At 40.3% G+C, this 19,327-nt stretch overlaps 1 protein-coding gene across 1 annotated transcript in view; it reads right to left on the reverse strand.

The window, feature by feature from the left end:
- MYO10 (myosin X) overlaps nt 1-19,327 on the reverse strand; it is a 174,563-nt gene that overhangs the window by 36,471 nt on the left and 118,765 nt on the right. Inside the window, exon 19 of the mRNA XM_062569834.1 lies at nt 18,657-18,737. Within this exon, the coding sequence (XP_062425818.1) occupies nt 18,657-18,737 (81 nt within the window). The remainder of the gene's footprint in view (nt 1-18,656; nt 18,738-19,327) is intronic.

A 19,327-nucleotide genomic window follows, 5' to 3' on the forward strand; every position in this document is an offset into this window, starting at 1 on the left:
AGCATCATATGAATACAGGAGAATAAAAACAAGGAATACGCCACAGCTAAAAAGCTTACTTTGTATTTCCACTGTATTGAAGAGGGAAGTCACAAAACACTTGGGTAAATATGAAAAATCAGTAAGTATTTTTCATGTGCTAAATTCTCCTGGTCTTTATCCTCACATCTTACAAAAACCTAAAAGTCTTTAAAAAGATTACTAATACTGCTGATGGTAACTTGCCAAAAAGATAACACATGTATATTAAATCAACACTTACGCCTTAAAAAATTCTGTTGCAAGCTCCAGGCCAGATTTCACTGTTAGTTCAATAATGATATGCTGGCTCTTTTACATAATCTCTACAGGTCCAAATGTGAAAGTGCTACATTTACCAACAGCAAGCATTCACACAATTAGCTGATCTCCTCTTTAATTCCAGTTACTGCATCTGATCTGCATGACTCATCTTCCAATCCTGAATGTTTCGGATAGTGGCTGAATTCTGAAGTCTGTCACCTATCATTCCACAGATTAGAACTGCTTGTGCTAAAAATAATGCTGTATGGAGAGAGCACCGTAATTTTAGACTTCTTTTACAGCACCAAAACAGTCAGAGGAGGAAACTCAATTTAAACTACTTTTATTAGTCAGTGTCACTGCAGTTCTGAATTTCAGAGCAATTTTCTTTTTGTTTGGTTTGTATGGACCAAATTCTACCCTGTGTAACAGACTTTCTATGAACCTTCTTTTTAAAGGTGTCAGAAGACAGAATTTATCCACTTCTCCCACTAGTGATGACACATAAACCTAGAGGAATGCTACACCTCCCAAAACAAACAGCGTATAATTACTTTCATGCCAGTGTAAGAATCCAATCCTACTCCATGAAGTTTTAAGGCACTAAGTACCTGAGACTTCTAGATTATCTAAGTACATGTTTAGAGCTATGTATGTGCCTAAGTTTTCAGCTGAAGTGAGCCCTTGTTGCTTGACTATATTATTTAGAGAGTCCATTGAAATGCACAGCAAGTCTCATGGGCTGTTTATCCCACAACAGCAACTGCATGACCATCCATGTGAGACAGTCAATTAAGAGCATTTGGGAAAAGAGGGGATTTAAGATTTGAAGCAGCTCTGGCAGAATCTCAGTACACTGACAGAAGGTGCAACTCACAGCACAGACCCCAGCTGGAAATCTTCATGGACCCTCCTTCTCCACCTGTGAATAATCTGTTGCCATTTCAGCTAAGGTCATCCTAATTAAAGCGTCCAATCCCTGCAGACTAAACCTCAATCTGGCCTCATTCTCCCCACATTGTGATCAGTCAGCAGGCTTTTCCTGAAGAAAATCAATCAGGCTGCCTGGTAGTTACAGACACAGCATGAAGAAACATGCTGTGAGGCACTAATTACAAGGGCAGCTGTCCTTCTCTACCAACCCTATGTCACCAGAGCCAACACCACTGTCATTACAATGGTCCAGAGAACAACGCCATGTGCCTGCGGCATACACTACTCCATGTCTGCTATGGCTAAATACAAACCAATCAGGTATAGTGCAATCCTGACCTTTCTTGTCAGCAGCACCTTTGACTAACTTGCACAGGCCAAGACCTCACCCATACCTTTCCTTATTTTTCCACTGTAGTGTCCCTTCTCCACAATGGACTTTTCAACTGGGACTTACGGATTTTTGCTAGCTCACAGTTTATTGGCAGATTGGGTGCAAGAGTCCATTTCTATATTTAAAAGTAGTCAATTACATTTTAAGATGACTGCTGTAACAGGATTTCTTCTTGCATGTGTGGCACAGAGAAGGTGGGGTTTAGTTTCATGTTTCTACTTCTGAAAGAGATGAAGGCTTATCAGAGGACACAAAATTAGGACAAAAATACCTGAAGATCAGTTCCAAGAAATGGGTTACATCTTGCAAGACCAAAGTCTGACAGGTGTAAAGCCTTTCATTCTAACCATCCTTTTAAGAAGCTAGTCTCTATGTACTTCTAATATCTAATGTAATGTTACAAGTAACCTTATGCATTAAAATATGAAGCCCTCCATGTAGCTAGTTCTCACTAAAGTGCTAACACAATATCATTTCAGCAGTACATCCTCAAACAGTATTGCAGAAATAACTTAGGTTCACATTACCACAACTCTCTCTGCTCTTCCTGCCTGATGTGAAACTGAATTACTCTTTTTTGGATTGTAGGTCCACTTGAGAGGACAGGTTATAGGGACACTTGTTTCCTCCTCTCTACTGCAACTAAGGAGAAAGTAGGAGATGGAAGTAGCTTGAAGAACCTCATTTCCAGCCACAAGAGCTTATTATGCAATGGGGCAAGGGGCGGGTGACAAACACAGCACTCTCCAGAAGGACAAAAGACATCAATTTGTGGAGCACAAAGGAGAGCAGAAGAGGAACTGTAAATCCAAATCTCAGTTTATTCTCTACTCTACTCCTGGGGCAGTTACCTGTCACTTCTCTTGATCTATAAGGACTGTACGCCTGAATAGCTATAGGACTTGAAAGTTGAGTTTTTTGTGGCACTGTCGTAAAAGGAATACTAAAAACCAAATCCAAATTCCAAACTAGAATCCAATAATTATGAAGTCTGTTTTGTGATTAGTGAGCTGACCTATGTTTCTCAGCCATGTTATTGCTACTGAAATATTGTGTCCAATTTGGGGGCATAATAAAGGAGATTGCTAAACTGGAAAGGATTTAGAGAAGAGCAATGAGAAAAGATCAGGCTGAAAAAAGCACTAAGACTTCAGTAAGAGACTTGAGGAGCTTATCAATGAGAACGCTAAGAGAACTTGATAATAATCTGAAAGTAGCTCTACTATTAGTGTACATTCAACAACAGAAGTTTCTAAAATACAGCAGAGACACATAAGGACTGCAAAAATCAAAGCAAGACATTCAAATCAGAAGGCATACATTTTTCTCATTGTGTAACTGACTATTCGAATAGTTTACCGACGGTGATGGGACCCTCTAAAATCACTGGAGATTTTGAAGAAAATACTGGGTATCTTCCCACTTACAGCAGATGTTAAGCATTCCCATACAGTTTGCCATGCAACAGGTTAGAGTAAATGATCTAACTAGACCCCCTTCAGCACTGTTTTTCTGGGAAAAAAACTCTATTATTTAAAAAAGCTTAATGCTGACTTCTTTAACTTTCAATACTGGATTTTATAAAGACTGAATTTGTAACAAAGATAGGAACAAGACATACAGCTTTGACCTACAGCACACATTATAATCCAGAACTACACTTCCAATGCACAGGCTACAATAAGCAAGCTCATTATCTGTAAAAGTATTTGGCAATCCAGCAGGAGAAGTTTGGCTGAGTTTTCATTGCAGCTGACACAGGCTGCAGCATTATGGGCTAGCTTAGATTAAGTCATTAGACAGCCTTCACATATTCATTGAAAGATAACAAAAAAACCTTCCATGGAATCAATTCCAAACATTAAAAACAGGAAAAACCCTGCAACAATCATGAATCATACCTTTGAAAATTGTAAAATTTAAAAACAATAGAAGTTTGAATTATTTTTAATTGAATTAGAAGTGTGGCATGTACAGGCTTGTTCACTGGCCATAAGGCCTGGCAGCTTCCTAGATAAAAGTCATAAACAGATTCAAGTAATGTTAAAAAGCTAGCTCTCAGTCATATTCTTTTTTGATATTAAGGACATAAACAGTTTCTCTTTCTCTGATGTGTTTTGCCTCTGCACACAATTTATTCTATCAGTAGGCCATAAAAGAAGTCTACAAAATACAAATCTGATGTAATACAGACTTGTTGCTCAGTGTTTTCTCAAGCAGGTAAATGTTCCAGTGCAACTCATGCTTTGAAAAAAAATATATGAATTAGAAAATTCTCCCCTAAGAAGCCCTTTCTTTTCTTCTTCATGTCTGAAAGTCATAAGGGGAAATTAGCCAGGCTTAAATCACAGCCAATATTTGATATGTGTAAATTAGGAAAGCTACAAAATACTCTACTGAACAGCTTTGAGTTGCTAGGAAACCAAAGGTCAGGCAGCATTCAAAGAGCAGATTATTCCCATCCCTGAAAAACGCACAGGGCTCTATTCATGCCAAAGCCCTCAATCCGTGGGTGCTGGCTGCAAAGACGCTGTGACCCAGCACTCCCAGAGGATATTTGGCGTTCAGCTCTCCCAGCCTCCACATCGAATGCTCTGAACTCCCACAGGGCTGCAGCCTCTTTTCATGAAGGCTGCCCCTTCTGGCTGAGCACAGCACTTGGCATTTTTCATCTTTACCAAAGACTTGCTTCAACCTGGAGCCCAGGACATCCAGGAGCTGATTGACAGGTTAAGCTGACTTGCAATGGGAGGCTTGAAAATCTTTGTTGCACGATCAGTGCAACTAGTGCAACTAGAAAAATGACTCAGTTGAACTCCAGATAATCAAGATGTTAATTACTTCTGCATCTTCTATCTCGGAACATCTCAGTGTCATTCTAACTTTGGTCTATCATGCTGTTGCTCTTACATACCTACATGTTTTTATGTTATAAATTCAGAACTTCTCTTGTAGATCTACAATAGGCTAGAGAGTAAGATGTGAAGACCAAGTGAAATGTGTATGCGTGTGTGTTTGTGAGAAGGGACAAAAAATGAAGATAGTTTCTTTTCGTGCATGCTGATTTCACAGAAGAGAAAAGACAGTAGGTATGTCCTCCTTGAACTGCTCTGTTACAATGCAGTCGATCTTCTCTCTTTAATTAAAAGTTGGAAAACCACCTACTTTAGATCTTTGATGTTTCTGAGAACCACATAAAAATCAAATTAGACATTTGTGGTGAAATTTTCACCCTAAAACAAACAAAAAAGCATCATACTGACTTCTTCATATATTATACAAACACAGAACCGAAGAGCTCTTCCCCTCTACCCTACTCGAATGCAAATCACAGTTATTTGTTGTACTACTCTAGTGGCCACACTCAATGCACAAATGGGCCTACATCCACAGCAGAATCTTGGCTAGAAGAATGGAGATCTACCAAGACTTATTACAAGGATTGGTGATAATCACATTTAGCACAGTAAAATACCATTGTGGCCTCACTGCTATTGATTATGTATTGGCAAATGTTAACTTTGTAGTGAAAGTCAGTATGTATTTTTCTCTTGGGAAAAAAAATGCACAACTTACTTGTTTGTTCCAATTTCTGTGCATCTTGTGAAATAAGAATTAACTACAGAGTAAATCAACTTTGTTTTAGCAGGGTCCCAAAACTGATGGGAAGAACCCTCCCTGGACACTAATATACCAGTTGGTTAGATTAGTTAATAGTTATATATACCTGTACACATACAGTGAGAGAAAGACAGAGAGAGAGAATTATAATAAATGGTTAAATTAGATCAGGACCTAAATAATTTAAAGCTCAACTACCTTCCCAGTGAGTTAACGGGGCTGCCACAGTTCCTAGCGATGAAGCATACAGGATTTATATGCAGGAACTCTGACCAATGGCCCTTTGTTTCTTTTAAGGCAAGCTCCATTTCTCCTTAATTACATGAAGAACACAGTTGATTCCTGTCCATTTTTTAAGATGATCCTGTGGAAATGAGTTCTGCACTTACTAACTGTTTTGCAGTCTGCTGTGTCACACTAACGTAGTAATATTGCTCTCCCCTCCCCGAAAAGTGGATTTTCTCTGTTCATATTCCAGAATTTCTGATCACGGTGAGAATACAACTTTGAGACTCCATGATCATTTGGATGGATTTTCACTTGACATAACAGAACAGTGTTTTCTTGTGACTGGACAGCAGTATGGACTTCACACCACTGCAGCAACTGATAGAAAAAGTCTTCCTTCCTCTTCTGCATACACAGCTGGTAACTTTTGGCTGGGTACACACCTGTAAGCAGAACTGGATGTATGCCCAACTCCTCCTCAAAGATGTGTGATGAAGTATCTTGGCTCCAGGTACTCTAGGTAATCTGCTGGCTAGCAAACTCACAGCAGCATAAATCCAGTAATAACTTAAGCAAAGCACTTAGATACCTGCTTAGAGCTCACAGAAGCCAACAAGATGTACATGCACTTTAACAAGTTTGCTGACTTGAGACATTCAAGTCGTCATAGGGAAGTGGTAGTTCTGGACGGCCAAACGACAGTTTCTTTTCTGAGAAATTCCTAGGCTGGTGTAAGTATACAACAAAACATAATCCTTAATGTTTGGAGTCAGAAAGATAAAATCAGCCTTCCTAAACAGGATTTTCTGTTTGCTAATGTGAATTGTTTGCTTATATTAAAACTTCTGTGAATTAATTAAAGCATGACACCACTTTTAATGAAAATCACTATTTCTCCCATGGAAAGACTACTTAGTTTTGGAGACTGTAGCACCAAGGCTGGACAGTACTTCTTTTTTGTTAAGTAAGAACAAATGGCATGACTGGCAAGTTGTAGATGGGTTTACTCTGCCTTTTCATGCTGAATCCGGAGCAGACATTCATTTCAGAAAGCTAATAAAAAAGAACATTTGGTAATTATCTAGCTTTCTGAAAGCGGATAATTTCTTTCAACCCATTTATCTTTGCTCATCTATAAAAAGTTTTGAGAAAATAAAAAGCACATACTTAGTACATACTTAATGCTTAAGAACATCAGGTAAAGTGTGAAAATATAGCATTAAGAGTTTAGAAACAAACTTGCCTTTTTTACTTTTAAGCATTATGCAATACTCAAAGGTATGTGTGACAATCCAAGGAGGCTGCCAAAACTAAAGTTTCTCTGTGTCCTGAATTATTTACATGGTGCAAAGGATTTCTTGGCTTACAGGCAGAAAATCAGTAACTGTGCAGAACAGAATGCTTAAATAAAGCACACATTTACCATGTGCTTGGGACTGAACAACTAAATTAATACTACCCTGAGAGCCTGAGGAGTTCCACCTTACACCTTTGTATCTAAGCTGGAGGCAGCAGTGCCAACGTCTGCTGTCCAGCTCTTTACTGGCTGAAAGGGGAACACACCCCAGGGACTTGCAGGAGGCAGACGGGTAACAGCAAACTCAAACCTCACCATGCTTTAGCCAAAAAGCTGCTGTAGTTTAGACTGATTGCTATCACATGGTTCCAGCTCAGCTAATGTCCTGAAGTGTAGACTTTACAGCTACTAAATTCTACTTCATATACTAACAACACAATGTCACTCCTGTAATTCTAACATATAAGTAATAACAGTGTTAGGCATGGAAGTGCCTTGCTTTTTAGGCTTACAAAATACCTAAAAACATCAAGAATAACAAATTCTAAGTTTAATGTTAGACAGCTAAGATAAAGATACTTCGATATGCTTTCAGAAGATGTTTCCTGCTAAGAGGTGACTGCAGATGTTTTGTAGTGTTTTGAAGTCCTTACAATTTTCACAGTATTTTTTTCCCCATAAAATCTTTGCTTGTTTACAGTATCCTGTGATTAATTAAAGAAAAGCCATATATATATATACACACATTTATATACATACATACACACACAGATAATAGACAGATACAGTTAAAAAGAAAAAAACTTTTAACACTAACCCAAGCCTGCTCTAAAACAGCATTACATTTTGGGTTTAATACTCATTTTATGTTTTGAGAGTCGATTTGACAAAAGATCTGTGACCAGTTGGGACAGTCCTATAATTTTTAGATAAATTCTATCAGTAATCTAGTGGTACTGGAAAAAAGATATTGTTGTTATGTTTCTATTTACGCTGCAAGCTGTTCACATTGTTAATAAAAGTTTTACAATTAGCAAATGCCAAATGAAAACCAAAATGAATCTATTTGGTTTGAAATTAAGTAGCTTTAGCAAAATAAATGCCAAATATATATATTTAATGTACCACAAAACAAAAATACTTACGTTTTGACCTATCACCACTGTTAACGCATGGGGTTTAAAAGGACATATCTTAACATCGGTGAGAGAACAACTAGAAATTATGAGAAACCCCTTTCCCAGTCCCACATGCACTTTACCAGATCATATCACTGGCATCAAGATTTGCAAGGCAAATTTAGAGTTGCTCTTCTTGAGACCTAAACAAAGCTCCTGTAGACTTCAGTGATGCAGAATCAAGCCCATTCCCTTCATAACAGGTTCTCTCAAGCATTTTTATCCTAGTTTTCTACTCTGCGGCTGAACCCTAGAGTTGGCAGAAGCGAGCCTCTTAGGTGGGAAAGCAAGAAGCAAAATGCTGACCCCAGAAACAAAGGCAGTCAGCATTCTGGAGGATCAGATTGGTAAAGAAACAAGCTGTATTACCTGCCGGGTCGGGGTTTTTGTTTCCTTGGTGGGGCAGGGGGAGGGGAGTTGACACAGAGCAAATAAAGTCAAAGTATACTGCTGTTATAATATCCATAAATTCCATTACATTATTTTTCATGCATTTTCCATTTCCCCTGTTTTCACGGTAAAAGAATTATCACCCTAAATGTGCCCCATCAAGTTTCTCCAGTAGAACTGCAAAATTAATTCAGACTTCTGGGTGCAGTAGATATCTCACTGGACTCCCCTCAACATACTTGTCCCCACTGTCACTTTCTTATAACTGAATCAAAGTAAAACTACAACCACATCTTATACCTTAATAAATTACAGGAATGCTACTTTCCAAAACTTTATATGACTGTTTCCCTAACATGCAGCCATGAACTGCTGCACGACAGAAAAGGTCGTTCTCTACAAAACAGATGATCACTACAACACAAGTCTTCCTCTCTTTGCACACACAGCTCTAGTGCTGCTGCCTTTTTTCCTGCTCTGTAAGAAATCATTCCTTTAACTTTCAAACAAAGTGTGACTTACTAATGCAGGCTGGTTGGATGGAAAGCTCTCCTGGCATTCTAAAATACAATTATACCAATAATTCAGTCAGTTATTCAAAAACCTGATCCTGTTTGCTTTTACCCTCTTTAAAAGCAAATGCAACGCTAAAAACATTTCCAATATAGGTTGCTCTGCCAAACTCCAGGCACTTATCTTTTCTCTTTCTACCACTCCACTGCAGCTCCAAGCATGAAAGATGAAAATTATTAAAAATCCTGCATGAATTAAACCCCTTACCTTTTAAGGCTTCTTCCCCCTTCAGCATTCACCCATTGTGAAGAACTGAATCTGTAGCAGTTGCAGCTATGCACACACTGCACACACACAGACACACACAGAACAAGGCTTTCTTCAGCTCACTGGTATTTCAAGTCTTTCATGTGATATCTTTGGCTGTACTTGCTTAATTCATTCCTGCTGCTACTCAAAGGAAGTCATGCCTAGCGAGGGCTGGCTCTACAGCAATTGCTGTAGATATTCCTGACTAACAGGACACAAGAACTAATCTCACCTTATAAGCATCAAGAATGTAAATATTTTTCAAAGCCAATGAATTCTGAAACCTTAAGAGATAAAATGCAAAAAAATGCCCTAAGACACAGTTTAGCAAGGGAGTTAGGAATGGTGAAGTTTTTTTCTAGCGAACAACACTCTGTTTCCCAACACTGCTTTTGGAGCTTTAACGATGGCTATTTATCATGGACGGTGCATATTCTCTTGTAGTAGTTACCATGAGAACACAGCAAACAAGATTTGAATGTAAATTGACATCTAGAGATGTTGGGGTTTTTTTTTGTTGCAGTTAAAAGAGAAAACCAGTCCCCAAGCTTGATGAAGTACACACTTTTCCATGCATACATTTGCATGACAATGCTTGCAATTCAGATACTTGGTCGAGCAGGCAAGAAGGGAAAAAAAAGCCAAGTTCTTTGATTGGTATTTATAAAAAGTAAATACTTCAAATTTATGGTTCATAGTTGCAATTCCACAAATGCCCCTCCACATCATAAAATCATATAAGAAGGAATACACAGAACACAAAGACAACCATTAAGTATCACAAAATTCAGAATTATTCCAGTGCCTGAACACATACTGAGGCAGTAGGACTCTCCCCACTGCTGACAAACCAATTACTGCAGCAGTAAAAATTCATTTCAGTTCTAAGTATTACAAATATCAGTTCAGAAGAGCTAACTACACAAGTGTTAAACTTCAAAACTTTGCTGCCACTATGCATTTTATCTTTCCACAGCATTACTGGGCACAGCACTGAACTCTGCAGTTTGAGCCACCTCTTTCCAAGTCTCTCTTCAAAATGCGTCTGGGGTTTGCTCTCCACACATCCTCCCACCCTGCCCTGCCCACGAGAGCACAACAAGACATTGCCTTTTTGAGATCTGAAAATGATTTCTATCACTTGTAGACAAGCTCCTACCAAATGATCTTTCTCAGCAACTTGCAAAAATCTATGTGCCAGCACTGCCTGGAATTTGATTTAATCTTTACAATACATACTTTCCCCCTCTCCTATAGCACCCCATCTCATGTTTCTATCCTGAGCTTTAAACAATTCATTTTTTAAACTTCTTACACCACAGTCACAGAAAGATAAATTCTAACATACTTAGCAAAGGGATTCCTAGTCAGCCCTGCTTAATAAACAACAAACCTTGATGAAGAAGAAGGACATATCTGGGTGATTGCCTGGAGAGAGAAATGACCTACTTCAGGGCAGCAGCAGCTACGCTCTGAGACAGGGACAAAGGGAGAACCCGGTGCTCCCCGGCAGCATTACTGACACTCTGCCCTGCACAAGTGACAGGGGCTATCTTTCAGAGGCGACACAGAAGATGGGTCCTCTCTTGCGCAGCACAAAACTCATCGCCAAAATCACCTAATTCTTTCAGCTGTAAATTCAGATCCCCACAGAACATAACTGCTAGCACTTTGCAAACAGGAAGGGTTTCTTCCCTCATACCCACTCTCCTCATCACTTTTATCTAACGAGTCTTCTAGTGCCTGACCTAATTACTCAAGTGAGGTGCCAGCAAATGATGCAACAGAGATGTACTCCACAAGTCTTGATTTGGAGCCATGTAATTCTGTGAAACCCAAGGCAATAAGATCCAGGTAGCTGAATTAAGCACCCTCAGCTGGGCAAGATGCCACACCTTACGACTTGTGTCTTCCTCCTTAAAAACAATAAATTCTAATGGACTAAGAATAAACAGTTTCTGTTTGGCCCCATGCACTTGTGCCAAAAGATGTAAGAGTGGGCAAATCAAACAAATCAAAAATCAAATACTTTTTTTTTTTTTTTTTTTTTGGAAGTGGTCACCCTCTTCAGAGCCTGAAGAGCAGCTCTCTGAGCCCTTTGCAGACCATCTCTCACAGCAACCCTGGGTTACACATAGAACCTGTGCCTCTGCTTCCTCTAGAAGCAATGACAGCAGTAACTGGTAATCAGATAGCCTCCTTAAAACAAGTATTTGTTTAGAAAAACTGAAATTAAAGAGAGATTCTTAAAATAGGCAGTGAGCTGCTGTAATGCGTGAGCCATTTATACACCTGTAGCTGAATACTATTAGACCTTTGCTTTCTACAAGCAGCAACACACACAACCAGAAGTTGTACCTGAGCCACATAATCCACTCCCTTTACTTTCTAAGTTTTGCACAGAAGTTGTTAAGCTGATGATCAGGTTTTCCATTCCCTCTTTTATATAAACAGTCAAATTTACCCTGTGATGTGTTCACTCCTAGCACCAGAGAACATTGTAGCTTCACTGGAGAAAGGTTACCCTTGGGCTCTACCACTGAGTAAACCACAAAGACACCTCCTTGCAGGGCCTAACCTTTTCCAGTTTTTACCGACTGGGTTCTGCCACTTTAAAAGCCTCCAAAGGCAGCTACTCCCCAGTCAACAAACCCAGAGCGTGCTGACGGTCTGGGCCTGGTGTATAAAGCACATGCTGGGATAGAACTGTAGTAGGATGTGCACAAAAATTTGAAGCTGGACCACTTTACTTCGAATAATATTATATAAAATAAATACTTCACTGATTTTGTCCAGATGCATAGCAACGTTGTGTTGAAGACATGATAGAACATTCTTGAAACTCAGTCTCTCTGCTTTTTTTCAGATTTTATGTTGATGCTATTCCCAATACAGTGTCATTTGACTTGCATTGTCAATGCAAGAAACATTCATGCATGTTTCTACCAAAATCCTACTACAAGGCAAATTCAGTGATTCGTATAATCAAACCTCAAAACAACAATATTGTAATTCTAGCTTAACAATCAGTTCACATTCAATTTGTTGCTGCTCCACACGCTATGTGCAATCATCTTTATGGAGGGGATGAAGCTCTTCCTTCACTATTCCTTTATACTATGCTCTGGAGTTGTACTTCTAATAGGTGTTTAGATTGTTACCATGTGATGCTCATGATTATAACACTTCAGAGCTATTTCAAGAGCACAACTTTATTTCAGATGCCAAGCACAATAGGTTTGCAACCTACTTCACATTACCCCTAATGTTATTTGTTATTCCAGGGTGTGTCATGGCTACTAATGACCTATGCCTCAAAGTGCATCGCAGGTGCCAAAAGCCATAGCTTGATCCCTTTAACTGCCTACATCCCTGGCAGCTATGTTAGTAATCTTACTGCTTTGACAGTAGTTTTCCCAGAATAAATACGTAGCATGATGATAGGACTCCTAAACAGCAATAAGCCTCACAGAATCTATTACAGACCTATTTCTATCAGCCTTCCTTTGAACTGCAAAGTCATTACTAGTTTTACTCTCTCTGTTGTTCCTTGTGACCCTTCCATGCAGTAGGTTTACAATATAGCTTTAATTTTGTCTCATTTCTCTACCTGGCAGAATTAAATTGTAAGATTAAAAAAATATATATAAAAATAACTGCAGAGAAACAGAATTGCCCTTTCAGACATCAAAAGCTTCAGAGAAGAAGGTTTTCATCTTGCTAGTGGCAAGACCATCACTGCAACAAAAGAATGAGACCAATGATAAATGAGCAGAAAAGGAGATGAGTAGAGGTACAGGAATTCTGTTCAGATGGTACACTGTAACATAAGATTCTCAAAAAGCAAACAAACAGAAATGAAAAAAGGTGATCATAAAGTTCATGCTAGCTATAGTGAAGCCAGAATTTTACCCAATGGGACCAAACAGGTTAGATCTGGGCCTACTTAAGTAACTGAACTGAAATGGATCTACATGCATGAGAAAACAGCATCTTTCTGAACCCACTGAAGATCCAAGAGCAGAGGATTACAGAAGAAAGTTGTAATAATCAATATTAATAGAGAATAGTACAGATAACGAAAATGCAGACGCAGTGCATGAGGGGGAGAACATTCAGAGTGATCATGATTAAGATCCAATATGAAGTGCCAATATTAAGATTCTAAAAAAAGAGTCTAAATGGAGAAAGGAACTTGAGAAGAGAGGCTCCTGCCTGAGGTTAGCTCCTTCTGACCAAAAGTAGAACTTCTGCCTCTGAAACAGCAGCACAAAGGCTTATTAAAAGCTGGAAGAAACAATCACCTGAATGGCTGCAGACATTGTTATAACTTATTTTACAGTATACTTTTTTCTTTTTTTAAGATGTACAAAAAAATGGAAGGATAGACAGAGAAAGGAAAAAACAATGTCTTGGAGGAGTCATTATCAAATAGACTAGCAGGCAGCAAAAGAAACATGGAAAAAAACAGAGAAAGTTGTGTCAGAGTTCACAAGGATGAAATGATACACAGTTCTGAATACGGCACTGAAGATAAGGGGAACGGAGAGAAAGATCCTTCATTAGCAGAAAATTTTTATTAAGAATACCAAGTGGAGCAGCTTCTACTTTATGACTAGTTCAGAACAGACTGGAAACTGTGGAAACAGACGCACTGATTGTTTAGAGGTCTACCAAAGATTAATGGGACCTCTGTTCTTCTGTCTGAGGCCTGTTTGCTGAAATGCCTTGCGACAAAAGGTCATGTACTCTCTGTGCTCCCTTTAGGAAATTGCTCTAATGAGTGTAGATTCTGCTTTGATATGTAAATCTCTAGTGGCTTACTGCATATGGTGAATTGTTTTTGCTTGCCACTGTAACATATTTAAAAAATAAACTTTTGATCAATTAAAAAACTAATAATTGCTGCAAATTATCATATCTCTTATCCAACATGAATAATGTCTAGAAGAGCTGATGAAGCACTGTCTGCTGTACGTTCTGCCTTTCAAAGCTTTGAATTTGTCTTCCTCATTCAACCTCATTCACCTATAGAATTCAAATATGCTTATGAAGTAAAAAAGCTCTCAGGCACCACCTTTTCCTCCTCTCCAGAATTAAAAGGATGCTCAGTGATAGGTGTGTCACCTATTTATGCCCAATCCAGAGGGCAATGAGCAGTTTGAGAGGCTTTGCTCCTGATGACACAACCTCTGCTCTCTCCCCAGACTTTTCTTGGTCCACGTCTCTTTTAATGCATATTTCAAAAAAAGCAATTTAAATGGTCCTTTCTTTCACATCATTTATTGTTTTGCAAGCAGTGTTTAAGCTAAATACTTTCTGAAGGGTGGTACTTTTGCCTTCCATATCACTCTCATTGTCATCACGCCAAGTAAAAACTATGGACAGAGAAACACAGAAAGAATGTTTAGTGAACTTTGTACTTTCAACACTCATTTTTCTGTTTCAGTAGCTCCTCTGAATGGCTCATCCAGCTATGTTTCTATCCAGCCCTGCAGAGTGAATCACATATGTGATAATCCCTGGTAGTCCAAGCACAAGTAACTTGTCTTTGAGCCATGCTCGTTCAGAGCCATACAGACTGACAGACCTTTTTCCCCTTTGTCTAACCAAAAAAAGAAACAACAAGCCACATGACAGGATGAACTATGAAAGGTTTAACGTTGTAACAGAAAAATGATACGCTAGAGATATTTTCAATCAATAGATATAGTTTGAAATTTTAGGATTTCAGGAGAGCGGACTTTGGACTCTTCAGAGACCTACTTGGTGGAGTCTCATGGGTTAAGGCCCTAAAAGGAAGGGGGGTCCAGAAAAGCTGGCTAGTATTTAAACATCAATTCCTCCAAGCTCAAGAGCAGTGCATCCCTATGAGTAAGAAGTGCAGCAAAAGGGGCAGGAGACCTGCATCGGTAAACAAGGAGCTCTTGGCCAAATTCAGACAGAAGAAGAAAGTACACAGAATGTGGAAGAAGGGACAGGCTACTTGGGAGAATTATAGGAATGCAGTCAGAGTATGCAGACATGCTGCGAGGAAGGCGAAGGCCCAGCTGGAATTGAGTCTGGCAAGGGATGTTAAGGACAACAGGAAGGGCTTCTTCAAATACATCAACAGCAAGGGGAGGACTAGGGAAAATGGGGCAGGGGCATCCCTAGGTGACAAGGGATACAGAGAAGGCAGAATTAGTGAATGCCTTCTTTGCTTCAGTCTTCACTGCCAAGGGCAACCCTCACGAACCTCGTAGACTGGACATGAGGGAGAAACTCTGGAGAAAGGAAGACTTTCCTTTGGTTGCGGAAAACAGGATTAGAGACCTTCTGGGCAGGCTAGACATCCAAAAATCCATGGGCCCAGATGGGAGGCACCCACAGGTACTGAGGGAGCTGACGGATGTTGTTGCCAGGCCGCTCTTCATCATCTTTGAAAGGTCCTGGAGAACCGGAGAGGTGCCTGAGGACTGGAAGAAAGCCAGTGTCACTCCCGTCTTCAAGAAGGGCAAGAAGGAGGACCCAGGCAACTATATGCCGGTCAGCCTCACCTCCATCCCTGGAAAGGTGATGCAACAGCTCATTCTGGATGTCATCTCCAGGCATATGGAGGATAAGAAGGAAATCAGGAGCAGCCAGCATGGATTCACCAAAGGGCAATCCTGTTCAACCAACCTGAGAGCCTTCTCTGCTGGAATGACTGGCTGGGTAGATGAGGGGAGAGCAGTGGACACTGTGTACCTTGACTTCACCAAGGCTTTTGACTCTGTCTCCCATAACATCCTCCTAGAGAAGCTCAGGAAGTGTGGGTTAGACGAGTGGGCAGTGAGGTGGATTGAGAACTGGCTGAAAGGCAGAGCTCAGAGGGTTGGCATCAGTGGTGTGGAGTCCAGTTGGAGGCCTGTGGCTAGTGGCATCCCCCAGGGCTCAGCACTGGGTCCCATCCTGTTCAACTTCTTCATCAATGACCTGGATGAGGGGACAGAGAGCCTCCTCAGAAAGTTTGCTGATGATCCCAAGCTGGGAGGAGAGGCTGATACAGCTGAGGGCTGTGCTGCCATTCAGAGAGACCTGGACAGGCTGGAGAGCTGGGCAGAGAGGAACCTCATGAGGTTCAACAAGGGCAAGTGCAGAGTCCTGCACCTGGGGAAAAATAACCCCAGGCACCAGTATGAGCTGGGGGCTGACCTTCTGGAGAGCAGCTCTGCAGAGAAGGACCTGGGAGTGCTGGTGGATGAGAAGTTGACCATGAGCCAGCAATGTGCCCTTGTGTCAGGAAGGCCAATGGTATCCTGGGGTGCATTAGGAAGAGTGTTGCCAGCAGGTCGAGGGAGGTGATCCTGCCCCTCTACTCAGCCCTGCGGAGGCCTCATCTCGAGTACTGTGTCCAGTGTTGGACTCCCCAGTACAAGTCAGACATGGAGCTACTGGAGAGAGTCCAGCGTAGGGCTACAAAGATGATCAGAGGGCTGGAGCATCTGTCCTATGAGGAACAGCTGCAAGAGCTGGGCCTCTTCAGGCTGGGAAAGAGAAGACTGAGGGGGGATCTTATCAATGTGTACAAGTACCTGAAGGGAAGGCGTCAGGGGGACAGGGACAAACTCTTTTCAGTTGCCCCATGTGACAGGACAAGAGGCAGTGGGCAGAAATTGCAGCACAGGAAGTTCTGCCTGCACGTGAGGGGGAATCTCTTCCCTGTGAGAGTGACAGAGCACTGGAGCAGGTTGCCCAGAGGTTGTGGAGTCTCCTTCTCTGGAGATCTTCAAGGCCTGCCTGGATGCAACCCTGTCTAACACGCTCTAGGTGACCCTGCTTGAGTGGGGGTGGTTGGACTAGATGATCTCCAGAGATCCCTTCCAACCTTACTGATTCTATGAGTCTATGAAAGTTTTTTTTCTTTTCATAAGTACATAAAAGCATTAGCTGTGTTGTTCATCCACAGAATCCAGTCGAGCTATGGAAGAATTAAATTAAAGCTCACATTCCTGCTTCTGCACCAGGAGTATACTATGAGTAATTTCAGCAACTTCACAAGCTTGACACTAAGACGCAATGTGGAATATGGTCATGTTCACTGTTGGTAACATCCAGTATTGATTACCCCACTACTTTCAGAATTGCCTTACAATGATAAGAACTGAAAAGGGGGTTAGGGCAGGAAAGAGGACTACAAGCAGAGTAATTCTTATGCATCCTTTCTTGTAGTTTCTGCAGTTAGGATTAGTAGTAGCTTTTTCATGTAGTAGTTTATTAATCAGATTCCACTGAATTTCTAATACTGTGTTTTAACTGCAGAACTGTATTTGCACCTGCAAAAACAAATGCAAAAAGATACTTAAAAGCACACCATGTCTGTGAAACAGAGGTGGAAACAGATAGCAGCACACAGTAGACAAAATTTAGAACAGTGAATCCTCACAATGAACCTTGAGAACATCTTCCCGAATGAAAATGCTATTGTATTACATATGCCTTTCCTTCTCATTCCTTGTCAAGTCTTCTACTGAACCAGATGCGTAAGCCTTTTTCTCTGCTAGTACATCATCAATCTAGTTTGCCAAATTTCTTATTTTGTAAAGCCATTGAATCAAATTAAGTTTACAACCAGATTAAAACAAAAACAAGGGCATACATTCTGTTGACAATTTATATACACTTTGAAAGGCACAATGTACAGGAATTTCCCAATCCGCTCCTGCAATCAATCCTACTATTGGATATGGCCAGCTGAGGCTGTGTCAAACTCCCTTAGAGTGTCTGCTTTCATAACTGCGAATTTTGTGAGAACTTTTTTTTTTTAATGCTAGTAAAATGTACACGTGGATACAGCAGCATGCCAAAATTTGGCAGGGACGGACCACCGTAGTGGGGAACGACTATATGAGCAGTATGAATATGGCAGTGGGAACTCAGTGGTTTCCTTGCTATGAAAATGCAACCTAACGCAACAAGCACTTGGTCCTGTCATCAACCATGGCAATTTCTTGCAACTTTTGTACTATGGAGAGGAGCCTTACTCACATGTGAAAAGTTATCAAAACATACAACTTATTGAAATCCTTTTTTTTTACTCCAGTGGGAATTGGTGGGCTTTTTAAAGGTTGTGGACAAGCATTTCAAAACTCAGTCCCCAAGGGATCAGGGACTTTGTTACATATATGTTCTCACTGACACTAGCTTCCTGCCAAGGCTCTACCATCGATGTGGGTTTGGCTACCTGGTGTCTGCAAAGCAAGGATCTCACAAAGTTGTCATGACCTTTCATATGTCACCTTCCTTTTATCAAAATCCTTAGAATTGGTCATTTATCAGAGAGTTTTGAACAATGACTATTTAAGTGGTGCCCAAAGAAAAAGCCTGCAAAAAATCAAAAACTTTTTCCAGGGCTTTCACCTTGCAGAGCCTTTTATGAATTTAGTGCAGAATGCTACCTTCTGCCTCACACAGCAGTAAATAATCAAATAGGCAGCGAAAGATTAGGCCTGAAACATTTTAAAAAGTCAGGTGCAATTTTAAATCTTACCTTCTGCACATTGGGTTTGATGCAACGAACAAAGAAAGGATTTGAAGAACTCAGCGTTGCCATTAAAGAATGAAGTGATTCCTAAAACACAGTTAAGAAGAAAAACAGCACTTTACAAGTGGACTTTTTGTACAAGCAAAATACTCAGGCAAAAGCTCTCAAGAGTTTAGCACTGCAGACAATAGCTACTGCAACACCTAGTGGTTCACACTAGGAATTACAATCATATATAAACCTGCTGTACAGTGAATGCAGAGAATAAATACATGCACGTTGCTTTCCTCCACCGGTCCCACTGATCAAAACCATCATCACTGCTTTAAAGTGATCAAAATACAGAGATTGACATGAAGAAATCTGTTTATGAAGGAACATCACCAAACTGAAAAATTGCTGCTACAGGTGTCTGAATGACTATGTCTAAGGATCCACATTCTCAAATTGCTGTACTCACGCAAGTCACACAGCAGGATAAGGGATCTTAGGTAAAACTAAGGTAAAGCTAAAATAACTGCAAACATGTATTTTGCTTCATTACATTATATGTATTTTGCTTCATTGTATTTTCGCTTCATTACAACTGTCCCTCACCCATTCATTTTTCCTGTAATCAACAGCATTCTGTGCACTCTCCTCACTACAGTCTTTCTTGTTAAAATGACACTCTGATG

This window comes from Rhea pennata, chromosome 2 (genome assembly GCF_028389875.1).
Source record: "Rhea pennata isolate bPtePen1 chromosome 2, bPtePen1.pri, whole genome shotgun sequence".
Taxonomy (NCBI): domain Eukaryota; kingdom Metazoa; phylum Chordata; class Aves; order Rheiformes; family Rheidae; genus Rhea; species Rhea pennata.